Source organism: Artemia franciscana, chromosome 1, assembly GCF_032884065.1.
Source record: "Artemia franciscana chromosome 1, ASM3288406v1, whole genome shotgun sequence".
NCBI classification, from domain to species: Eukaryota; Metazoa; Arthropoda; class Branchiopoda; order Anostraca; family Artemiidae; genus Artemia; species Artemia franciscana.
The window spans coordinates 57,969,036-57,996,009 of NC_088863.1; the positions used below are offsets into that span (position 1 = coordinate 57,969,036).

The 26,974-nt window shown below is 34.2% G+C and overlaps 1 protein-coding gene across 1 annotated transcript in view; it reads right to left on the reverse strand.

Annotated features, from left to right (window-relative positions):
• Nucleotides 1-661: 661 nt before the first annotated feature.
• The window catches only part of LOC136031857 (10 kDa heat shock protein, mitochondrial-like), a 29,662-nt gene continuing 3,349 nt past the window's right edge, over nucleotides 662-26,974 (reverse strand). The window contains exons 2-3 of the mRNA XM_065711731.1: nucleotides 8,104-8,265; nucleotides 662-900 (exon numbers count right to left, since the gene is read on the reverse strand). Coding sequence (XP_065567803.1) covers nucleotides 760-900; nucleotides 8,104-8,265 — 303 coding nt within the window. The 3' untranslated portion in view covers nucleotides 662-759. The remainder of the gene's footprint in view (nucleotides 901-8,103; nucleotides 8,266-26,974) is intronic.

Sequence of the window (26,974 nt, forward strand, 5' to 3'; positions counted from 1 at the left end):
GTTTTTGACTATGCGGAATAAAATGGCTATCTCAAAATTTGATCTGTTGACTTTGGAGAAAAAATGAGCGTGGGAGGGGGCCTAGGTGCCCTCCAATTTTTTTGGTCACTTAAAAAGGGCACTAGAACTTTTCATTTTCGTTAGAATGAGCTCTCTTGCAACATTCTAGGACCACTTGGTCGATACGATGACCCCTGAAAAAAACAAAACAAAAAAAACAAAAAAAAAAACAAATAAATAAACACGCACCCGTGATTTGTCTTCTGGCAAAAAATACGAAAATTCCACATTTTTGTAGATAGGAGCTTGAAAATTTTGCAGTAGGGTTCTCTGATACGCTGAATGCGATGGTGTGATTTTCGTTAAGATTCTGTGACTTGTAGGGGGATGTTTTCCCCTATTTTCTAAAATAAGACAAATTTTCTCAGGCTCGTAACTTTTGATGACAAAGACCGAATTTGATGAAACTTATATATTTAAAATCAGCATTAAAATCCGATTCTTTTGATGCATATTTTAGCATCAAAATTCCGTTATTTAGAGTTTCGTTTACTATTGACCCGGGTCGCTCCTTACTACAGTTCGTTACCACGAACTGTTTGACTAGTTTTTCAGAGTAGGCTAGCCCAGAACAAAATTCCGTATATTATTCTTCAACAAATTATCTTATGAAAAAAACTTTTAATACAAACGTAACATAAATGGTACTACCGCATACAAATTTTAAAGCAGTTTTTCAGATTTCTTTTTCTTTTTATTCTATGACTCTAGCTTAGCTAAAAGGTCATTTTCTTTAAACAAAAAATATTCTTTGTCTTCAACTTCTACTTTGGTTCCACCATATTCTGGAAGCAGGACTTTATCACCTACTTTAACCGTCACTGGTGTATGTTGACCTTGCTGAAAAAGAAAAATAATGAATAAATACTCGAATCCTATATTTACGATGCAGTGTCTGAAAGAAACAAAAGTACATGATAGATTAATGAGTACAAAGGATATTTCAATGGAACTTGACACAATCTAACAGATAGATTCACGACATCTGATTTACTTCATTATTTTTTACATTTGAAAATCGGGATACTGAGTGGAGATAGAGGGGTGGAGACAAAGAAGGGGGGATCAGGTTCTTTTCGCCAATTGTTATGTCAGAGACGATATTTATGTATTTGTATATACAAAAAGCCTGTGTTTATCTGACTATTATCTATGGAAGTTCTTAATGTTCTCATTGAGAACGTCTTAATGCTTTGATGTTCTCATTGAAGCAACTCTAATAGCTTCTTTTCCCAACGTGAGTCAGTAGCGACAATTGTATTTGATTATTGGTGGTGGTTTTATTTGTTTTTAGTTTACGGTTTTTTTTTTCTTTTTATCTTGTGCTGAGGACACCTAGTTTAGACACAGGCTAAATATGCGCGTTATTATAGTCTTCCATCTCTTTTTTCTCTCTACTGGCCACAATTTTGTTTGAGGCTTTTTTTGTGCAGTTTTATCTCTCTTTGTTGTTCACTATTATCTATCCACCTAGACTTCAAAGCTAAACAGTTCAAGCTAAAAACTTGATCTTCCTGCAGGATAATCTTCCGTAACAAAGTTTTCCGCAAAAGAAATAATGTCCTTTTTTGTGCTTAAACCAGTGAATTAAAAGATATCTGCTGAAAACTCATGTAACTTTTGAATACACACACACACACACACAAAAAAAAAAAAAAAAATGAAACAAGTCATCAGTTAACAGAGTTGGCATTAAAAGTAGAAGTTTTCGCAGAAACGACCGTAGAAACTCTGCAAACTTATTTCATAGCTACAGCATATTTGAGAAAGACATTGAATTTATTAATAGCTAAAACCACAAAAGAAGAATAATTGCACAATAGTAGGCAATTTAACCAACCCTGTAATAACTACAAACAAACCAAAACTTGGTCAAGATTACAACGAAGTATATGGTACTTCTTTATGAACGTACGGAAATACTAACTGAAGTCTTCTATGTGTGCACTTCCACTAAAATAACTGCTTAAGAGGCAAAGGATGTATGAATTAAAACCAAACCGGTGGAAGTGATCAAAAACTTAAGAGCCTTGGCTAATTAGACTAGAGCTGGCATTAATTTTTCAGAATAGTATAAAAATGATTCATTCAACTTTTTGATCGATAGCCGATGGTTCCATTGCAACTAAACCCCAGGCAACTGAACTACCGTGAAACTGAACCCTTGCATCACTGAACTTTCATGCAAATCAACCGCCGTGCATACATTGGGTAAAACACAAGTTAGAATTGTTTGCTTTTTAAAGTCATAATATAAATGACTGTCAAGATGATTAATAGAAAAACTCTGCTATGTTGTCACAAAAGAAAAGAAATTCGGACGTCACGAACTCTTAAAACCAGACTTATTTCTCCCCTTTTTTGATGCCTGTTAATAAGGGTTCCATTCGCCCTAACACTGTCTACGGGTCTAGGCGTTTATCCCCTCTCCCATGGAAAACCATCCCCTGAAAAATACCAACTTGTGGAAAATATAGTTTTCCAAATTTGATTTTTTTTTAGTTCTGTTATTTTTTAGTTTAGTAGAGAAGTGCCAGGGAGAGTGGAAAAGAGAATTTATATGTAAGTTTTACCCCCCCCCCCTCCCCCTTAAAAATGCGCTGATGGTAAATCCTCCAGACCCCTCCCCCACCAGAAAACACCCACACGTAAAATGTCTGTAGGTTTCCCAATAACAAACACTATCCAAAGTAATCAGAGGACTATCAGCCTCTCCCACTTAACTACCATTCTCCCCCCAAATTCACCCAATCAAAATGGGAGGGGGGTGGTCATTCGATAGAAGTTCAGAAGATCTAGCGCATGTTTTAAGAGTTGAAAGTGATTGAAGTACTTCCACTCACATCCTCTTTTTTCTTCAAATACATTCCATGGATAATTTTGAGACGACCAAGTTATTTAAATAACTATGCCTTCAGGTTGGCCCCTGGAGCAATTGCTGAAAGTCATGCAAGTTGCCTATAGTTAACATACAAGGAGTTTTTTTTATCAAGAAAACAGGACATGTTTGATCCTATAAAAAAAAAAAAGAAAAAAAAAAAAAAAAAAAGATAGAGCATTCAGGTCAAACCTTGAGAAAATGTCAAGAAGAATGCCTAACACAATCAAAAAACATTTTTTCTTTATTGGTTGTGAAAAGGGAATACCAGCAGTATTTACAACGGCTAATGGTATCAGCCGCCACATCGTCCGGAAAACATCCAGGAGCATCTGAAACTAAATCAAAAGGTATTATGTACATTCAGTTTTACAAGACGATGTATCTGCAATGCGTCAAGAACAGCTGAGAGTATACACCTGAGGATATGAAGTTTAAACTCTAAGGGCATGTTGAAGGAATGTTGAAAAAAATTGGAGCGCAACCAGTCCCCCTCCTATATCTTGCTTAACTGCAATCTCCTCAAAGACACTTGTTCAAAATTTGTTACTCAGATTCACAAAGGTCAAATACTTTGAACACATGTTTATTACTTAACGTTCAGGAAGGTCTGATTCATCTAAAGATTAAATAAAAAAAACTAGTTTTTTTTAACTGAAAGTAAGGAGCGACATTAAAACTTAAAACGAACAGAAATTACTCCGTATATGAAATGGGTTGTCCCCTCCGCAGTCCCTCGCTCTTTACGCTAAAGTTTGACTCTTTGCCACAATTCTACTTTTTAAAACAATTAAAAACTTTAGCGTAAAGAGCGTGGGACTGCGGAGGGGACAACCCATTTCATATACGGAGTAATTTCTGTTCGTTTTAAGCTTTAATGTCGCTCCTTACTTTCAGTTAAAACAACTAGTTTTTTTTTATTTAATTTCTGAACGTTTTTGAATTAATACATGTTTGATTTTGGATCTCCGCACATAAATTATTGAAATGAAATTAGTATATTAATTTTTTTTTGGCTAAATGGCTTCCTCTTAGTTTTGATCAGACGATTTTGAGAAATAAGGGGTGGGGAAGGAGGCCTAGCTGCCCTTCAATTTTTCGGTTACTTAAAAAGGCTACTAGAACTTTTAATATTCAACGAACGTTTTTATTAGTAAAAAATATACGTAACTTAAGAATTAACTTACGTAACAAACTTTTATATTCTTATATTTTTATTATGTGTACGAGGGGGTTTGTACCCTCGTTAATACCTCGCTCTTTACACTAAATCGTAAGTTTTGTCCCAATTCTTTAAGAATGACCCCTGAATCAAAAAGGCCGTAGAATAAATAGTTGAAATCACTAAAAATATTTTAGCATAAAGAGCGAGGTATTTATCTCCTCCTAAATACCTCGCTCTTTATGCTAAAGTATTTTTAGAACCCCTCATATGCGTAATAATCTCTGTTCGTTTTAAATTTCAATGCTATTCCTTACTTTCATTTGAAAAAACGTTTTCATGTTAATTTTTTCATTGCTTTTTTATAGTAATGCTAGAAAATCCTGCGCCCTTTTCATTGAATTTTTCTTCCCCCATGACATATTTCTCAAAGGAAAGATCCTCCCACAAAGCCCTCTCCCATCAACCCCACCCCGCAAACCAAAAAATCTCCATGAAAACGTCTGTACACTTCCCAATAACCATTACTATATGTAAACACTGGTCAAAGTTTGTAACTTGCAGCCCCTCCCTCAGAGATTGTGGGGGAGTAAGTCATTCCCAAAGACATAGTTATTATGGTTTTCGACTATGCTGAACAAAATAGTTATCTTAAAATTTTAATCTGTTGACTTTTGGAAAAAAATGAGCATGGGAGGGGGCCTATTTTCCCTCCAATTTTTTTGGTCACTTAAAAAGAGCACTAGAACTTTTCATTTCCGTTAGAATGAGCCCTCTCGCGACATTCTAGGACCACTTGGTCGATAAGATGACCCCTGGAAAAAACAAAACAAAAAACAAACAAACAAACAAATAAACACGCACCCGTGATTTGTCTTCTGGCAAAAAATACAAAATTCCACATTTTTTAGATAGGAGCTTGAAATTTTTGCTATAGAGTTCTCTGATATACCGAATGCGATAGTGTGATTTTCGTTAAGATTCTATGACTTTTAGGGGATGTTTCCCCCTTTTTTCCAAAATAGGGCAAATTTTCTCAGGCTCGTAACTTTTGATGACAAAGACTAAATTAATTGAAACTTATATATTTAGAATCAGCGTAAAAATTCGATTCTGTTGATGTATCTTTTAGCATCAAAATTCCGTTTTTTAGAGTTTCGTTTACTATTGAGCCGGGTCGCCCCTTACTACAGTTCCTTACCACGAACTGTTTGAAAAGAAAATAATTCGGTATTTCGGGGCTTCTGACATTATTACTCCTTTGCGGAAGTTGGGCTCAAAATTGAAAAAGGATTATATTTTTTCTCTGGGCCCCTTCCACCTCTTAGTCCGTTTATTTTCCCGTTAGTTTTCACCTGTTTTCGCTTTATAGTTGTGTTATCTCTTAGCAGTTCTTTCGTTAGTTGAGTTATGGTTGTGGTATATATGTTTTATCGCTCGTATAGTTGTGTTATTTTCAAATTATACTCCATAATAGAGAGGCTCCGAACACCCAGCATTGTATATTAAGCTCTTAATTTGACGTTTTTTTCTAACGTGACCAGATTCGTCCTGCGCCCTTTTCATTAAATTTTTTTCCCCCATGGCATATTTCTCCAAGGAAAGATCCTCCCACATAGCCCCCTCCCTAAACCTTACCCCCAAAACCAAAAAAAATCCCCCTGAAAACGTCTGTATACTTCCCAATAACCATTATTATATGTAAACACTGGTTGAAGTTCGTAACTTGCAACCCCTCCCCCAGGGACTGTGGGGGAGTAAGTCATCCCCAAAAACATAGTTATTATGATTTTCGACTATGCTAAACAAAATGGCTATCTCAAAATTTTGATCCGTTGACTTTGGGAAAAAAATGAGCGTGGGAGGGGGCCTAGATGCCCTCCAATTTTTTTGGTCACTTAAAAAGGGCACTAGAACTTTTCATTTCCGTTAGAATGAGCCCTCTTGCGACATTCTAGGACCACTTGGTCGATACGATGAACCCTGGGAAAAAAACAATAAAAAAAAAAAAAACAAATAAACACGCACCCGTGATTTGTCTTCTGGCAAAAAATGCATAATTCCACATTTTTGTAGATAGGAGCTTGAAACTTCTACAATAGGGTTTTCTAATACGCTGAATCTGATGGTGTCATTTTCGTTAAGATCCTACGACTTTTAGGGGGTGTTTCCCCCTATTTTCCTAAATAAGGCAAATTTTCTCAGGCTCGTAACTTTTGATGGCTAAGACTAAACTTGATGAAACTTATATATTTAAAATCGGCATTAAAATGCATTCTTTTGATGTAGCTATTGATATCAAAATTCAATTTTTTAGAGTTTTGGTTACTGTTGAGCCGGATCGCTCCTTACTACAGTTCGTTACCACGAACTGTTTGAAAAAAGAGAAATGAATCACCTGTAATGGTTTGTGACATCGGATGTTTTTTTGGAAAATTAAAATAGCTTTATTATGAATGATCTTGACAGGCGTTTATATCATGACTTTAAGAAACCCACAATTCCAAAAAGCTTGGAAATGAAAAAAAATCTAACTTGTGTTTTACCCAATAATATTGCCTCACATTTTCAGAATATTGAAACAATGAGTTCAGTGGTTCAGTTAAACGAAGTTGAGTTGCACGCGGGTTCGGTTATACAAGAGTTCAGTTGCACAATGACTCGGTTACATGGGTTCAATGGCTTGTGGTTCAGTTACACGCACACCATAGCCTACTGTCCATCCTAAGGCAGAACTATGGTAAATAGGCATAGAGTAAGTGTGAGACTTTCCATGAAACATTTCACCAGAAAATCTTCCGAGAAAATTAGCAGGCACGTACGCATGATTTTTTTTTTTTCGGGGGGGGGGGGCAAAACCTTCGAAACAGCAGAAATAAAGTAGTAATTTTTTATTTAGTAGCTAAATAAATGCAAAAGGCACCTACATCAGAAAATACAGATTAACTTTAATCTGTAGTATTGTAGCGGATGGGGGGGGGGGGGAAGAAGACTGAAGCCTCAAAAGTACGTTTTAGGCTGAGGTTATGTTCATAGCGATTTAGAAGCAGTGATTAATCTATTATATCCCACTGAAATGGAAATTTTAGGGTTAACAGTGCAATATGGGTGTTGTGGGGGGGGGGGTAGTTCTTCTATTGCAAAAACGTCGATTTTAATGAAAAATGTTAGTTTCCAAAATTGATTAATTGAAAGCTGTACTTTATCCTGAAAAGGGGGATAAACACCCTAATATCAAGGATAATTATAATTTGCTGAGGAAAGCAAACTCTCTTTACGAAAAAAAAAAATAACAGTACAATCGCTAATTACTTCAAGGAGGGTAATAAGTTGGACAGAAAATGAGCTAATAATTGGGCAATGACTTGACCGGATAATTGCATGCTGTAAAATCCAAAAAAGGCTTCACACCTGTATCTAGATTCTTAATAAATGTCCTGCTTTTGCCAGAAATCCCAAGAAACCATGGGGAAATTAAACATTTCACAAAATTACGGGGGGGGGCCCAGGCTCGAAGCCCCCCCCCCTTACGTACATGCCAGAAAATTAGCCTATTTCTATGGTGGATTCATCTTGCATTTTTCATTAATATTCCCTTTCTGTAAAGTTTCACGACTTTACTCACTTCTAATGTTCTCAGCAACAAATTATACCATTGTTATTCTCCATTTTATTAATTCTCTTATCTAGCATTTCATGCAAGCAAAAAATCATCTTTTTTCACCCTCAATAAATCAAAAGAATGGCTTATTTTTAACTGGATTGATAACAAGCAGTTTTTATAAATAATGATTGAACATTATTCCTGAAAACAAGAAAAGGTTACATTTTTTCTTTTCTCTTTATGATCTAACAAACAAAAATAAAGGCAGATTACAACAATTTTTTCATTGTTCTACATAAAAAAATTTTTAAGTCATAAGTGAATTTATGACGATTCTTCATTTAAACAGAGAAGTTCAAGTTAATTGAAGTTGAAACGACTAAAAAAATGTACACCTACGTTGTTTCTTGCACCTGGGCCAACTGCTACTACTGTGGCTTGTAGAACCTTTTGCTGTGCCTTCTCAGGAATCACAATACCACCCCTGGTCTTGGTAATAGCTTCTGTTTTTTCGACCAAAACACGGTCAAAGAGGGGAACAAGACGCTTCAACGCTCCAGACTGAATAAATATGTCATCAGAATTAATAAAACAAACCTAAATTGTAACTACTATACTGCCAGTGGATTATGAAGACCTTAAATTCATAATTTTTCTTTTAAAAAAAAACCTCTCAATGTATTGGTTTACAAACACAAAATTGGCATCATAAATCTGAAATTTTTGGCTCTTAAATACCATATAGCACATTTAGATAAGTACCACTAAAGAATAAAGACCAGTAACCCTTCATCGACGATAATAAGGTAATTGTGTGTAGTTCTTATTATATTGGCTGTGTTTCACATTCTTATCAGTCTTTTATCGAATTGTAACGCGATCTACAATACATTTATTCATTCATATATCCTGTACGTTTACATTCAGCTTGAAATTATTTATTCTTCTTGATGACTTCTTGATTATAACTAGCTTTTTAGACTCCTCGACATTTTTCCAATAAATAACCCATGGAACACAGTCACAGGATACACGAGTTTTTGCTAATTATTGTAATATAAAGTGGTCTGAGTTTTCAAATAACCTATAAAAATTATCATTTTTCTTAAGTTTTGGTAGTAATATATGATAATTTGGAGTTAATAGGAGAAAAGTTTCCACCTTCTGCCCCTGGAACTACAAATCTAATAATTTATAATAATTGACAGCATATTCGTGATAATTTGATAGGAGAGACCAGCTATTAAACTATGAATGTGACTAATGAAGAAAACCCCAGAGGAGCAAGTTCAGTGTATTGTTTTCACAAGTCTGCTTTGAGCGACCAAACGGGATTCACTAAAAACATTTCTACAGCCAAGAATTTCCAAAGCAAGTATTTTTATTTACATAGAGGGTGTATTTGTATAAACCTATGTGGATATGCTAGAGCATATGACAAAGAAAATCTATCTTTGAACTGTCAAACAGTTCGGAGTAACCAACTGTGTATAAAGAGTGACACACTCAATAGTAACAGACACCCTAAAAAACAAATTTTCGAAGATATCAGTATATCAAACAGTTCGTAGTAACGAACTGTTACTGTTACTAAGGAGCAACCCGGCTCAATAGTAACCGAAACTCTAAAAAATGGAATTTTCATACCAAAAGTTACATCAAAAGAATCGCATTTTAATGCTGATTTTAAATATACAAATTTCATTTGTATATATTGAAAATAGGGGGAAACACCCCCTAAAAGTCATACAATCTTAACGAAAATCACACCATCAGATTCAGCGTATCAGAGAACCTTATTGTAGAAGTTTCAAGCTCCTATCTACAAAAATGTGGAATTTCGCATTTTTTGCCAGAAGACAGATCACGGATGCGTGTTTATTTGTTTGTTTTTTCCCCAGGGGTGATCGTATCGACTGAGTGGTCCTAGAATCTTGCGAGAAGGCTCATTCTAACGGAAATTGAAAGTTCTAGTGCCCTTTTTAAGCGAACAAAAAATTGGAGGGCACCTAGGCCCCCTCCCACGCTCATTTTTTCCCCAAAGTCACCAGATCAAAATTCTGAGATAGCCATTTTATTCATCATAGCCGAAAAACCGAATAACTGTCTTTAGGGACGACTTACTCCTCCGCAGTCCCCATGGGAGGGGCTGCAAGTTACAAACTTTGACCTGTGTTTACATACAGTAGTGGTTACTGGGAAGTGTACAGACGTTTTCAGGGGGATTTTTTGGTTTAGAGGGGAGAGTTGAGGGGGGGGGGGGGTTTACGTAGGAGGATATTTCCATGGAGAGACTTCTCATGGGGGAAGAGAGTTTCAATGAAGGGGGCGCAGGATTTTCTAGCTTTATTTGAAAAAAATAATAAAAAAATAAATATGAAAAGTTTTTTCTACTGAAAGTAAGCAGCAGCATTAAAACTTAAAACGAACAAAAATTATTACGCATATGAGGGGTTTAACTCCTTGTTATACCTCACTCTTTACGCTAAAGTATCTTTAGTAATGTCAACTATTTATTCTATGGCCTTTGTGATTCAGAGGTCATTCTTAAGGAATTGGGACAAAATCTAAGCTTTAGTGTAAAGAGCGAGGTATCGACAAGGGTTGAACCCCCTCATATACACAATAAAAACATACGAATATAGAAGTTCGTTACGTAAATTACGTATATTTTTTACCAATGAAAACGTTTGTAAAAAATTAAAAGTTCTAGTTGCTTTTTAAGTAATCAAAAACTTGGAGGGCAACTAGGTCTCCTCCCTCGCTTCTTTTTTAACAAAATCTTCCGATTAATTGCAATTAATCAATGTGCAAATTTCGTTTTAATTATTTATGTGCGGAGAGCCAAGATCAAAACATGCATTAATTCAAACACGTCCAGAAATTAAATAAAAAAAAAAACAAGTTTTTTTAACGGAAAGTAAGGAGCGGCATTAAAACTTAAAACGAACAGAAATTACTCCGTATATAAAAGGGGCTTTTCCTCCTCAACGCCCCGCTCTTTACGCTAAAGTTTCTTACTGTTTTAAAAAGTAGAGTTAAGAGAAAGGGTCAAACTTTAGAATAAAGAGCGAGGCGTTGAGGAGGAAAAGCCTCTTTCATATACAGAGTAATTTCTGTTCGTTTTAAGTTTTAATGTCGCTCCTTACTTTCCGTTAAAAAAACTTGTTTTTTTATTTATATATTTAAAGGATCCGCTTGTTATGATGATTCCAAATATATAACATTCATTAAGTTTAGTGTCACCCATTTTAAGCTACTAGCCAGAAAAAAATTTTTGAAGAAGAGAAACACCCATAAGAAAATTACATCACTAGATTCAGCATATCCAAGAACCCTATTGTAGAAGTTTCAAGCTCCCATCCGCAAACATTTCGAATTGTGTATTTTGCCAGAAGAAAGATCATGGATGTGTGTTCATTTATTTGAGGATATCGGGAAAGGTCTGATTTGAACATATTTAAAGTTCTAATGACCCTTTCAAGTGACCAAAAAGATTGGAGGGCAACTAGCCTCCTTTCCACTCCTTTTTCCTAAAATTCACTCAATCAAAATTTTGAAATAGCCATTTTGTTCAGCATAGTTGAAAGGCCAAACAATAAGGGCTGATAAAGCAAAGGGCTTTGGCATTAAATTCACAATGAGTGAAAAACAATAACCTGGATCATCAAATGAGACAAGACCCCCCCCCCCCCAAAAAAAAAACGAAAACTTGTAAGTATTAAAAATGATAATTTGTTGGAAGAAAAGAATTTTTTGTTCCACCACCTCAACAGTTAACAAATCTACAACCCAGACCATCATGTAAGAATAGACCAATAAGGGCAGCTAAAGCAAGGGGCATTGGCAAATTGTCTTAAATACCGAAAATCCGAAGTAAAGAAGAAGATGGTTTGCTTGAAGAAAAAGAAGTTTTTGTCCCACCACCTGAACAGCTAACAAATCAACAACCTGGACCATCATGTAAGACTAGACCAATAAAGGCAGCTCAAGCAAAGGGCATCGACAAATTGTATGAAGTGATAAAATCCAAAATGAAGAAGAAAGAAAAATGGGGTTAGAAGATACGCAACAGCGAGAATCAAAACATGTCAAAATTGAAAATGATAGTGATGAAAATATAAATGATAGTTCTTTGGAACCACCTGAACTATCAAATGTGGTAAGACCAGGAGAACAGCCCAAACAAATTAAATTCATGATGTGTGAAAATCAACACCCTGGACTATAAAATGGGACAATATAGAAAAAGAGAAAATTTATTGATATTATAAATGATAATTCATTGGAAGAAAAAGAAAATTTAGACCTACCACCTGAATAATTGACAAATCTACAACCAGGACCATCATGTAAAACTAGATCAATAATGGCAGCTAAAGCAAAGGGCATTGGCAAATTGTCTGAGGTAATGAAAATCTAAAATGAAGAAGAAAGAAAAATGGGGTTAGAAGATAAGCAACAGCAAGAATAAAAACATGTCAAGATTGAAAATGATAGGTATGATGATTGGGTTTGGTATTTTGACATGGATAAGGTCATCAATGCTCACCCTGCTTTTGTATATATATATATATATATATATATATATATATATATATATATATATATATATATATATATATATATATATAAAACTCGGGAATATGCGTTTCATAATTATAAAAGGCAAGCGAGGGGAAATGTCTATGTTCAACATTTCATAAAAGCTCCAAACAAGGAAATAGCTAGAACTGAAAACACTAGAACTTATAAGGACGTTAGCCAAGAGCCTGATACTGCATGAGCCTGTAAAAAAAAGAAAAAGAAAAAGAAAAAGAAAAAGAAAAAAAAAAAAAAGTTTGGCGTTACGTTTCTCATAGTGACAAAGAAGGAGAAGCCGAGGCAAAAGTTAAAGGTTGAATAACAAAAAGAAGCAATTTTACAAAGATGCTAACTCTAATTTAAGGCAATTTAAAATGTTTCAGGGATTGATTGGTGAAACTGAAGCACAGATAAATGTGATTAGAAAACTAGTGGAAGTGAGAATCACAACAGCTAAAGAAAAGGGCACGAAACAAACAATAGCAAGAATCGAATTGTACTGTAAATTGAATTGTAAACGGAATTTTGAACAGTGATCCGTGGTTAGAAACTGGGAAAGATGCATTTGTAATCAATAAGGTCTCAATAAATTAAATGAGATGATGTATGAATCTAAACTTCTAAAGCACAAGGTGTGGAAAAAACTTTCTGAGATAAAGATGAACAAAAATGGACAATGAAATCTACAGTTGAAATACAAGGAACAACAATGACTGGGCACAAAAACGATCTAAATAGGTCAGGACTGTAAGGAAGAATTTGTATTTTATCACGATGGTTTTAATAAACCTGTGGTGATGCCATAGCATCAAGAAGAGGCTCACGTCTACAGTTAGAAGAGGAACAACAATGAGACTCTATATATATAGAAGCCTGCCTTGTGCCTAGTACTGAGCTGGTTTGCCAAAAGACCATTTTTATTTCTTGAGTTCATAAATGACTTCTATTGAGCTTTCAAGGATATTTCTCAGCCTAAGCATTCCGTTATATGTAAAAATGTGTTCAGTTAGTCTAGTGAATCTTGATCTCAATCTGACTTTGAGGTGATAACACATTCAACACTGATTTGATGGCATCCAGGTGATAATTTGTTTGGTAGACCTGATGCTTATCAATTATGTGATGGATTAGACTGGTTATTGTCTGGAAGCAGGTGGTTTAGCCTCAAATGTTCATAAACCTAATCTTTTGGCATTTACTGGAACAAATGTCCCATTCTGAAGCATTCAGCATACAAAGAGCTGTATCAGTCTAATAGCTGTGCGCGTTTACCAGGATATTAGATTCATATAATGTTTTATGTTAGATTCATCAGGGTAGATTCATATAATGTTAGATTTGTAAGGGTTCTAACAAAACAGAACTTTTATTTTGGAATTCCATCAACTTTATAAAGTAGAAAACTTGTCCTCCAAGCGCTTGATGTCCCTAAGTTACTGATAGTCTGAAGGACACGATTATGTTGATACATTAAAAAAAAGAAAAAATGTTGCATGCATTTTTTATTTTAGGTCAATTGTTCCACGGGTACTAGGCAGGGGAGTAGCATCAACATTTTTATTGGCAGGAGGGAAAGGGGAGCAAGAGGGGTCCATATCTGGATAGTCAAGGGGCATGGGCTATATAATAGTTATTTTCTTCGAATTATGGAGGGGCAAATGCCCCTTTGCAACCCCCCCCCCCCCACCCAAAAAAAAACAAAGCCACTAGCACTAGGAAAACTATGAAATTTCTATAAGCAACACCCATCAAGTGTTCAATATTTTCATTTTACACAGAAAAGCAAGCATGCTTTCCATTAAATAATTTTGGAAGTCCCATTAAATGTTTCAAGCAACAGTAAACCTGCCATAAACTGCAGTAAATACAAAATTAACAGGATAGAAACTGGGTAGCATATTGATTACAATAAAAATTGTTACAAACTAATTTTTACACAGGAAAACTACCTATTTACTTACATACAGTAGGAAGGGGGACCTTGATCCCTATTACAAACATAGGGACCAAGTATTTCCTTCCAAATTTCTTTATAGAGATGCTACAGGGAAATGTCATTTTATAGCTAATATGTCATTCCTAATCATCTTTGTGTATGTATTTAGTTTTGACCAAAGCAAAAAGACACATCATAGGTTTTTTTGGAACTTTGGAAAAATATTATCAAGGCATATATCAATTCAATTAGATCTATTCAGATGCAATCTTAGCACAAACTTAACAGTGAACTGACTCCTTCATTTGAACTTTGTAGCCCCCCCCCCACCCATCAATGTGAAATAGTGCCAGGATAAAGTTTTAAACAACAAAAATTTCCGCACTGAATTTTCTATCCCCCCACGAATATTCTATCCCAAGCAAGAACTATCATTAAATTCAAACAGCTGGAACTGTTGTCTAAAGCATGTTGTTACTTTTGGTGTTCTGTATTCTCTTGCCATTCCTTTTGACAGACATTTGTGTTAAAACTTACTGCTTTAGTCCATAGGAAAGTTGGTGCCCAAATCAACTTGGAATGCCACTAAGTAGTTTTTCCCTATGACAGATTCATATCTGTGGAAAAAGTTTTATCTTTTTTTGTGTTACAATTATATCATACCACTATAAGTTACGATTACATAAAAACAATAACAAAATTAGTTACAAGCAGGAAATTCAACAACAATGATTACTAGTGTCAATTAAATTCATCATACACATATTATATACAATCCTGAAAAATTTTGATTGTATGGGGTGGGCCAAAAGTCACTAACCCTTTTTATTTCTCAGAATCTTTTTTATTTCTTGATATTTTTATTTTTTTCAGATCCTGGAAATTAATTATGGAGAAATTCAGTACAATACTATGTACACAAATTGTAAAATTTTACTATCAAAATCAAGGCTCAGTAATTCAAACCCAAAAAGCTTATCAAAGGCATTTCAAAGTGAGAGATGCTCCTAATAGGACTACAATTAAGAGCATAGTTAAAAGATTTGAAGATCAAGGAGTTGTAAGTGATCTGCAACAATCTGGAAGACCTAAAGCTGTTTGTGCAGATGAAAACAAAGAAAGGATACATGCAAATCTTGAAGAAAATCCAACAACTTCTACCCAAAGACAATCATGGGAACTTGGAATTTCTCAAACATCTTTAAGAAGGGTTATGAAGTCTAAATTTTTATCCAAACAAAGTGCAACTCGTCCAAGCATTAAAGCCACAGGACTTTCAGACTAGACTACAGTATGCCATATGATTTTAAGAACTTGCTGAAAATGAACCAAATTTTTAGGATAAACTAATCATGTCTGATGAAGCCAACTTCCACCTAAATAGGTTTGTCAATAAACAAAACTATCGCTTTTGGGCAACAGAAAACCCAAAGCATTAGAGAGAACTTCACACTGTAAAGTGCACTGTATGGTGCACAATAACTTCAAATGAAATTATTGGGCCACACTTTTTTGAATATGATGATGGAAATCCTAAGAATTTGACAGGAGGGAGGTACAGAGCAATGCTTCAAAATTTCTTATGCCAGGAATTGAAAATCGAGTTGGAACGAGGTTCCAGCAGGATGGAAAAACAGCTCATACTGCAAGAGAAAGCATGCAATTGCTCCAGCAATTTTGTTCTCCTGATCTCACTAGCCCATACTTTTTCTTGTGGGGCTATCTAAAGAAAAAAGTTTATATCAACCGATTGCAATCTTTAATGGAGCTAAAGGAAAACATCACTAGAGAAATAAGCCCAGAAACTTAGGAAAAGGTTATGACAGAGGTAGTCAAAAGAGCAGCAATTTTTGAAGCAGAAAATGGAAGGCATATGCAGGATGTTATTTTTCACAGCTAACAATTTTTACTCAACAAATTCAATTCAATTTAACCCATATTGACACACAATCCCATTCAAAACAAACCACATTGACTCAAACCATATAACTGGAAAAACATAAAATATACCTAAGTATGATAAAAATATAATACTTTAGAAAAAAATTTGGGCTATATATTTGCACATTAGGGGGGGGGGACTAGAGCAGGTCTGCATGCAGAATGTTTTAGCTGTAATTATTCTTATATTATGAAGTAAGAATTGTTTTCTGACTTCACACAGTCCAAATACTTTACCCAGACCCCCCTTAAGTGCAAATATATAGGCTAGCCCGAATTATATGTTTTCCATCTATTCTGTCACTTCTCCATGTCTTTTTGGTACTTGTTGGTTATATAATAGACATTATACAATTTTGATTGCAAAAGATGCGAGCATGACACAAGAAACCAGCAACTTCTTTATGCCACACAATTAGCTTTGGTTTGGTTGTGAAATAAATTGTAGCTATATTATATTTAAGTATTTTGGTTTATGCAAACAAATCTGGGCTATATATTTACACATTAAGGGGGATGGGGTAAAGCATAGCATCTATTAAATACAGCAATGGTTAGTTTAAATATTTAATATATGCTATGCTTTACCCCCCCCCCTAATATGCTAATATATAGCCCAAATTTGTTTCTAAACTATTATATATTCATCATATTTTGTTTCATTAGCATTAATCTAACTTCACTTCCCAAGTCTTTATCATATAACTGATAGGCTAAGTACCATCTTCTCTCATGGTAAGTTGAAAGAAACTAGCAAAAGAAATCAGCTTACAGTGCATCAATACATGAACAACTTGAGTGGTAGGGGGCAGTGCTGTCACTTACTTGAAGTACTACTTAAGTAAAATTTTCCATTACTTGTACTTAGAGTAAAAGTACCTAAGTACCTTTTGTACCTAGAGTAAAACCTCTAGGGTGTACTTATTACTTGATACTTAAGTAAGATTACGAAATACTTATTACTTAAGATACTTTCAATGTACTTGTTTTTCAAATACTTTACCTTTGACACGAAAATTTTGTATGTGTGTTCCTTGGGAATGTACAAGAAAACATCACCTTTAGATTTAGAGCAAACTCAGATATAGCTTTTGTGTGTCTGTGCTTTGGCAATGTACAAGAAAACATCACCCTTTAGATTTAGAGTAAACTCAGATATAGCTTCATGCCCTATTTTAGGATATGAAATAAGGTATTTATTTTTGACGAAAAAAATTATAGTATGATTAAAACTTGGTTTAATTTTTGTTTAAAAGTTATATGACAAAGAAAATTGAAATCATTTCACAGTTCACTGGTCGACAGTGAGCTAAAATCCCTTGTTTTGTGCTAAATGTTGCATACTGTAGTACATTTGGGCTTATATTTCTGGTATTAGTGCTTAAGTTTTGTCATCTTGTCAACTGAACCAGATTTCTACCCATTTCATCATCTTCAGGACCATATTATTGGTACAACTACTGAAGCTATGAATCTTTGCCCATCTAAATGTTGTCTGCAATAAACAAGTCTAGGGAATTCTAGCTGGATCCAATGTAGTGGTATTTTGTCAAATTCGTTCCAGCAAATTCAGGTATTCAGACGAATCTGACTTCAGATTTGTCACTCCGTTCATAAGTTAAAGGCTAGTAAATTAAAGGAAAACTCAACTTTCTTAAGACTTGAAACCCTCTCCCCCTCGCCCTATTTGAGATAGGGTTTGTGATACCAGAACTTGATATGAGTCCTGATCTTAGGCATCTTTGGTCTAGTTTTCATTCGGATCCGTTACTCCATTTGCAAGTTATACTAAATTAAACAGAAAACTAAAATTTTTCAGGAATTAAAACCCACTCCCCTTGTTAAATTTGAGCTAGGGTCTTTATCTCAAAACTTGATGTGTCATGGTCTTAGGCCTCTTTGGTTCAATTTTTATTCAGATCCATCACTCCGGTCGCAAGTTACTCTGAATTAAACGAAAAACTGTTTTTAGCAGGTAAAGCCCTTTCCCCCCTGTTTTATTTGGGCTAGGGTCTTCATCTTTCAACTTGATGTGTCTCATGATCCTTGGCACCAAATCTGGCCATCAAAATTTTCATTCAAATCCAACTAGCGTTTCTCCCCCTATACGTGATTACACAGACGGACGGACAGACAGACAGACGGACGTACGAATTTTGCAACGTCTTAGGTAGCCATGTTGGCTAATTGGATCCAAAAAAAGGAAAAAATGGCATATCATCATCCAGGTATCATCATCTATTTGGATAGTGGAAAATATCCATTAAGATAGGTTTTTGAGATTTGTCTGTCTGTCCGCCCGTCTGTGCAATCGAGTATAGCAGGAGAACTGCCAGTCAGATTGGTATTGAAATTGAATTATTTGGATTAAAATTTAGCTTATTTAGGGTTATGGGGCTTTAAGCGTTAAAAGAATTCGAGTTTTCATTTAATTGACTGTAACTTGCATATGATGAATTTCGATGAAAATTGAATAAAGATACCTAAGAGTATGATATACATTGAGTTCTTGGATGGAGACCCAAGCTTAATTAAAAGTTGAGTTTTTCATTTAATTCAGTGTAGCTTGCGAGAGATTGATGGATCTCAGTGAAGATTGAATCAAAGGTGCCTAAGACCGTGACAGGCATCGAGTTTTGAGATGAAAACCCTAGCTCAAATAGAACGAAAGGGAGTGGGTTTTAAGTGCTGAAAAAAGTCAAGTTTTTGGTTTGATTTAGTATAACTTGCGAATGGAGCAATGAATGCTAGAATGCTAGACCAAAGATGAATAGGATCAGGGCTCATGTCGAGCTCTGATATCACAAGCCCTATCTAAAATAGGGCGAGGGGGAGGGAATTTCAAGTTATAAGAAAGTCGAGTTTTCCTTCAGTTTAGTAGGGCCTATAACTACTTCCACCCATGGCTTGCCCAAAGCCTGGAAATAAACCTTTTCCAAAATAAGTCATACTGAAGCCAATCTTCGACCAAATATTCCATCCCCAGAGAAAAATTACTTTGTATGGCACTTGGTATTTACAGTGATCGCAAATTCTATAGGTCTGTCGGTCTGTCAGTCCTAGTCTAGCTAGTTTAGGCACTTCCAGATAAGCTAGGACGATGAAATTTAGCAGGCGTATCAGGGACCAGACGAGATTAAATTTGAAATTGGTGTTTCCCCGATTCGACCATCTGGGGGGGGGGGAGTGGGAGGACGGTTAATTTGGAAAAGTTAGATCGGATCTTAATTAAATTTGATATTTGGAAGGATACCATGTCTCAGAGCTCTTACTTTAAATTTCGACCGGATCAGGTGACATTGGAGGGGGAAACCTAAATTATTAGAGGGGGAAACCTAAAATATGCTTAGAGTGGAGGGATCGGGATGAAAATTAGTGGGAAAAATAAGCACAAGCCCTAGATACGTGATTGACATAAACAGAACGAATTCACTCTCTTTTGGGGAGTTGGGGGCAGGGTTAATTCTGAAAAATTGGAAAAAATGAGGTATTTTTAACTTACGAAGAAGTGATCGGATCTTGAATTTCATCGGATGAAATTTCATATTAGAAGGACCTTGTAACTCAGATCACATGTTTTAAATACCGACCGGATCCAGTGTCATTGAGGGGATTTGGGGGGGGGAATGGGAAACGCTTAGATTGGAGTGATCAGGATGAAACTCGGTGGGAAGAATAAGCACAAGTCCTAGATACGTGATTGACATAACCGAAATGGATTCGCTCTCTTTGGGGGAGTTGGAGGGGGTGTTAATTCGGAAAAATTACAAAAATTGAGGCATTTTTAACTTAAGAGTGGGTGACCGTTCGTGAGGAATTTTTGAATTTGATATTAGGAAGGAACCCATATCTCAGATCTCTTATTTTAAACCCCGAACAGTTCTGGTGACATTGGGGGAGAGTTGGAGGGGGAAATCGGAAATCTTGGAAAACGCTTAGAGTGGAGATATCGGGATGAAACTTGGTGAGTAGAATAAGCAAATGTCGTGGATACGTGATTGACGAAACCGGACTGGATCCATTTTCTTTGGGGTAGTTAGGGGGGTCCAGTGCTTTGGCGAGTTCGGTACTTCTGGACGTGCTAGGACAATGAAAATTGGTAGGCGTGTCAGGGACCTGTACAAATTGACTTGATAAAGTTCATTTCCCCGATTCAACGATCTGGGAGGGCTGAAGAGAGAGGAAAAATTGGAAAAATGAGGTATTTTTAACTTGCGAGTAGGTGATCTGATCTTAATGAATTTTGATATTTAAAAGGACCTTGTGTCACAGAGCTCTTATTTTAAATGCCGACCAGCATTAAGCCTCTGATTTTTCTTTTAAATTAATCTATTGATTCTTATAATTTTTCTAGAGCTCATGCCATATGAGCTTTTGGCTCTTCCGACCTCGTCACAAGTGCCAAATGAGCTCTTAGCTCTTGTTTAATTCCTTTTTTCTCAGAAGATTTTCGACTTAGTCTCATGGTTTTTGCCACTTCATGGTGTGAAAACTGCTGCTAGAAATAGATAGGTTGCAACTTCTACCGTATTGTCTTCTAGTATATTTAAATGTGTGCTTGCATCGTGCCTGCGTCCCTTTAAAAGTTCTATTTCTTACGGTAATATTGGTTTGTCTTCTGTTTCATATGCAGACGACGTTCTTCTTGTTGCCCGGACTCGCCGTTGATTGCTTTCTAATTTCACTATATTAACCAATGAACTATCTTAGATTGGACTGTCAGTTAATGCGTCTTAATGCGAGTTTATTTGTTTTAATAGCCCTTATGCGGTCGCTCCATTCGTTGCTGGGACTGCAATTCTGCCATGTTCTTCTTTAGTTAGTTGGCTTGGTCTGTGTTTCGGTTCAACACTTTCTACTACCTTTTCATGCCTAGTGAATCAAGCCGTGAAAAACCTATGCGTTGCAAACCGCAACGGTTTGTGCATGATTTATAACGCTTATTACGCCCCTGTGCTTTTGTTTTTATCAGGCATGGCTCATCTGTTTCGTAAGAAAAATCCCCATACTCTACGAGCGGCTTATTTCAGATATTGCAAATTCCTCCTCCGGCTTCTTAGATGGCACCAAAACAGAAAAATAATTGCTCGATTCGGTTTAATACATATGCCTTCTTGGATTCGATCTTCCAGTGATGATTTATGTAAAAAGACTATCTACTTTATTCACGTTAACGACCTTCTGCAGCCTTTTTTTCCATATTGATACTGGTTAATTAGTCCATGTTGTCTTTTGTTAGTTTTTTTTTTCTTGCTGTTTATCGTTTTGTTTTTTCCGTACTTAGTGTTTTTTTTATACTTTTACTGATAAAGTTCATTCATTGATTCATTCTGCAGTTTGACCAGCCGTATGGAATGCGTCTGAATCAGCAGGCTTGCTGCAGGCCCGTGATTTTATAATATATGTTTGTAGGGAGTTTTACCGACCATCTGAATTGACTACAAAGCATGCGGCTTGCTTGAGTGAAAACCAGCCAAAGGATATAGATGCCATACATTTTCATAGCGTGTCTGAAATTTAACTTGAAAACTTGAGGCAGTTTCCTTGAAAAGGTGCCGAAGACGAGACATGTCATCAATTGATTTTTGATTATTGTGCTTTGATTTCTCTTATTAAAAAAGTCTACAACTGACTCACTTGGCTCCTTACTTTTAAATTTGAGTTTTTTTGTTGTTAAGGTTTTTACTTATTGAATCAGATACTGAACTACTTTATTACCTTTTATCTGTTTTAAAGCAAATCCAAAGTTTATTTTTCCATTTTCAATATTTTTTCCACCATTCCGATATTTTTCTGAATAACCCTGTATTTTTTCAAACGTTCTAGATTTGACTGAACACTAATCGCCGAAGTTCAATTTTATGTGCACTGTATTAATCCTGTCATGTGATCTGTCTGATCCAATCAGAAGTGTTTTGTCTGCACTTAATTGTTTTGATAGTCTTTTTCTTTCAAGCCATTGTGTTGAAAATTGGTTCAGATTATATTCTGGACGTCGTTGGGTGTCTACCACCCAAACAAGGGAAAAAAATATTTTCAATATTTTTTTTTTATCATTTCCACATGTTTCAGAATAACCCTGTATTTTTTCAAACGTTCCAGATTTGATTGAACACTAATCACCAGAAGTTCAACTCTACGTGGACTGTGTGATATGTCTGATCCAATCAAGAGTTTTTTTTTGACGGCGCTTAATTATTTTGATAGTCTTTTCCTTTCAAGCCGTTGTGTTGAAAATTGGTTAAGATTATTTTCTTGGACTTCATTGGGTGTGTACCAGCCGAACAAGGGAAACGGTTAAAAACGGTTAAAAACGGAAATTCTGGTTCTTGATTAAGAATTCCAAGAGAGGAATGACGGGGGACATCTTATAGGCAAGGGAAGGGGCTAAGAAATTAAAAAAAAGGTAGCATGGGCTTTATATCAGAAATATATATATATATATATATATATATATATATATATATATATATATATATATATATATATATGTGTATTATATGTATATATATTATATGTATATATATATATTATATATATATATATATATATATATATATATATATATATATATATATATATATATAAATATATATAAATATATATATATATATATATAATATACATATAATATATATATATATATATATATATATATATACATATATATATATATATATATACATGTATATATATATATATATATATATATATATATATATATATATATATATATATATATATATATATATATATATATTATATGTATATATTATATATATATATATATATATATATATATATATATGTATATATATATGTATATATATATGTATATCATATGTATATATTATATATATATATAATAAATGTATATTATATATATACTTTTATTATCAGACTTCATATTTAAGTTATAAAACTAAAAAAGGTAAAAACTACAAAAAAAAACTAAAAAAAAAGGTAAAAACTACAAAACTAAAAAAATGAAAAAAAGGTAAAAACTACAAAAAAAAACTAAAAAGAAAGAAAAACTAAAAAAAGGAAAAAAACTGAAAAATAAAGGAGAAAAAGAAAACTAAAAAAAAAAAACTAAAAAGAAAAAAGAAAAAATAAAAAAATTATTTCATTATATACCAATTTAAAAACGAATGTATATACAGAACGGGACATAGGGAATATAAATGACGACCGGGGACACTCAAAGAGAAATTACAGACTGGGACACATGGACACAAATGACAACTGGGACGTGTGTGTCGACTGACGTCATGTTTGTCGATTATAAATGACGACTGGGACACAACTACAACGTGGACGCCGTGGGCACAGGGGAGGGATATATAAATGACGATGGGGACACAGGGAATGTTTGATTAGCAATCACCATCAACAAAGCTCAAGGGCAATCATTTGAACTTGATGATTCAAATGATATATATATACATATATATGGCGCGTAACGACTTACGCGCGCGGGGGGCTTGGAGGGGGGGGCGAAGCTCCCCCACAAACTAGGTGTTGGGGTGGTATATATATATATATATATATATATATATATATATATATATATATATATATATATATATATATATATATATATATATATATATAGAATAAATATTTGAAGTAGTAATTGAAGTAATACTTAAGTACAACTTTGGCAAGTACTTGATATTTGATACTTAAGTAAGAATCTGGAAAGTACTTATTACTTGATATTTAAGTAAAAAAAACAATGAGTACTTAATACTTGTTACAAGTAAAAATTTGGAGTACTTGTTGCAGCACTGGTAGGGGGTATATCATACAGGTACCACAGTTGCTTTAATTCTTCAGTTATTTCTTATTATTGAGGAAAAAAGATATATACATATATATATATATATATACATATATATATATATATATATACATATATATATATATATATATATATATATATATATATATATATATATATATATATATATATATATATATATATATATGTATATATATATGTATATATATATGTATATATATATATATATATATAATATATATATATATAAAAAAACTAAAAAGAAAATACTATAAAAACTAAAAAAAGCTAAAAAAAAAAGAAAAAAAAACTAAAAAAAGATAAAAACTACAAAACTAAAATCTAAAAAAATAAAATAAAAAAAAAGTAAAAACTACAAAAAAAACAAAAAAGAAAGAAAAACTAAAAAAAGGAAAAAAACTGAAAAATAAAGGAGAAAAAGAAAACTAAAAAAAAAATAAAAACAAAAATAAAACTAAAAAGAAAAAAAGAAAAAATAAAAAAATTATTTCATTATATACCAATTTAAAAACGAATGTATATACAGAACGGGACACAGGGAATATAAATGACGACCGGGGACACTCAAAGAGAAATTACAGACTGGGACACACGGACACAAATGACAACTGGGACGTGTGTGTCGACTGACGTCATGTTTGTCGACTATAAATGACGACTGGGACACAACTACAACGGGGACGCCGGGGGGATATATAAATGACGATGGGGACACAGGGAATGTTTGATTAGCAATCACCATCAACAAAGCTCAAGGGCAATCATTAGAATAATGAGGTATAGATCTGAATACGGGTTGTTTTTCCCATGGGCAATTATATGTTGCACGTTCAAGAGTCGGTAAACCTGACAATCTATTTATATGTACAGACAATGGGACAGCGAAGAATGTATATATATATATATATATATATATATATATATATATATATATATATATATATATATGGCGCGTAACGACTTACGCGCGCGGGGGGCTTGGAGGGGGGGGGGCGAAGCACCCCCACCAACTAGGTGTTGGGGTGGCGCGAAGCGCCACCCCAACAGCTAGTATATATATATATATATATATATATATATATATATATATATATATATATATATATATATATATATATATATATATATATATATATATATATATATATATATAGAATAAATATTTGAAGTAGTACTTGAAGTAATACTTAAGTACAACTTTGGCAAGTACTTGATATTTGATACTTAAGTAAGAATCTGGAAAGTACTTATTACTTGATATTTAAGTAAAAAAAACAATGAGTACTTAATACTTGTTACAAGTAAAAATTTGGAGTACTTGTTGCAGCACTGGTAGGGGGTATATCATACAGGTACCACAGCTGCTTTAATTCTTCAGTTATTTCTTATTATTGGTCTAGTTTAGTCCAAGTTAGAGATGTAGGAATTTATCAATCATGCATAAAAAAATGGGTGAATATTTACAGTTCATATAATTGACTTACCAATTAATAATTTTAATAATAAATAATTTTGGCACTGAGAAAACACAGCATTATTTTGTTGAAAATGACCAAGAAAACAGAACTGAGAAAACAAGGTATATTGTCAAAAACAACTAATAACTTGCTTTCACTGAAAATTTGTCATTTTTAAGAACTCATAAAATACTTAAATTTGAATTTGTAATAGAAGCAATTATTATATTTGTAAAGAACATGAAAAAGGCATTGAGTAGTATATTCACTTTATTGGTAATTCAATTATATGAACTGCAAAATATTCACCAAAATATGATATTTTATGAATTTTTAAATTATTTGAAAGATTGTTGGACAGAATGTTTGTTTTTGAGCTAGTAGGCTAAATTAATTAAATAGGCCTACAAGTTTTCTTAATTGAAAATAATTAGCAACATTCAAACTTCAATAAACAGGAATTATTCTGTAGCCTATATGAAAGGGGCTTCCCCCTCCTCAACACCTTACTCTTTATGCTGAGGTTTGAATCTTTGTCAGAACTCTACTTTTCAAAGTAGCCTAGGCCTAATAAAAACTTCAGCTTTTGCAGGAACTTTAAAACTTTAGAAAACAAAACTTTAGCAGGGTGTTACAAAGGGGACAGCCATTGTCATATATGGAGCAGACCTAGTTTTAGTTTCACTCATTTAACATTTCTCTAGGCTATAATTTTAAAGTTGCCTGGATTCTGACCATGGTGAACCCTGCACTCCCCTTTTCATTCTGTTCCACAGGGGTTAAATAAAGAGATGTACTTAAAGGAATGATAGAGCAATAGGAGTAGGCTAATTCAGCATTAATAATGCTATTTGAATAGCTTAGCCTACAACTATTCAATCACACAAAAACTCATGCAATGAACATGCCCTAAAGGCTAGGCGTAAAATAAATAATAGGGCCAATACCAGTAAAATTCTAGTTGACTTCTTGCTAACTCGGAAAGGGTTTAGGTTAGGTAAATGAAACTTTCAGGGATGGGTCTACAGGCTAAAGTATGTCCTGGTAAGGTATTTTGAAGTACCCACCTCCACTTCTTCTCCCTCTAGAGGGCCCTGAAATTTGCCTACATGACAGGTCTATACCTATTAAAATTTTGACAAAACAACATTTTACCTTAATTTTCAGTTACTAGTTGCTTTATCTCTGCCTTTAGTTCTGAAAATGCAATTCCTGTTATTTGAGTAGAATTTTTTCAAAATTTAGTAAATTTTTTTCAAAATTTAGGAAATGTATTTGCATATCTTTAAAACCTCATAAAATGGAATGAGTAAAGTTATAAAGCTGAAAACAATTTTGTTGTACTTCAATTAAGCAGAAAATCTATTTTGCAAGGTTTCACTTTTATAACACACATATTTTTAAAGGTCATCAAAGGTCAGGGCCCTCCCGAGGGAGAAGGAGTGGAGGTAGTTGCTTCAATATACCTTCCCAGGACATACTTTAGTCTGTAGATTCATCCCTGGATGACGTTCTACACTCATGAGC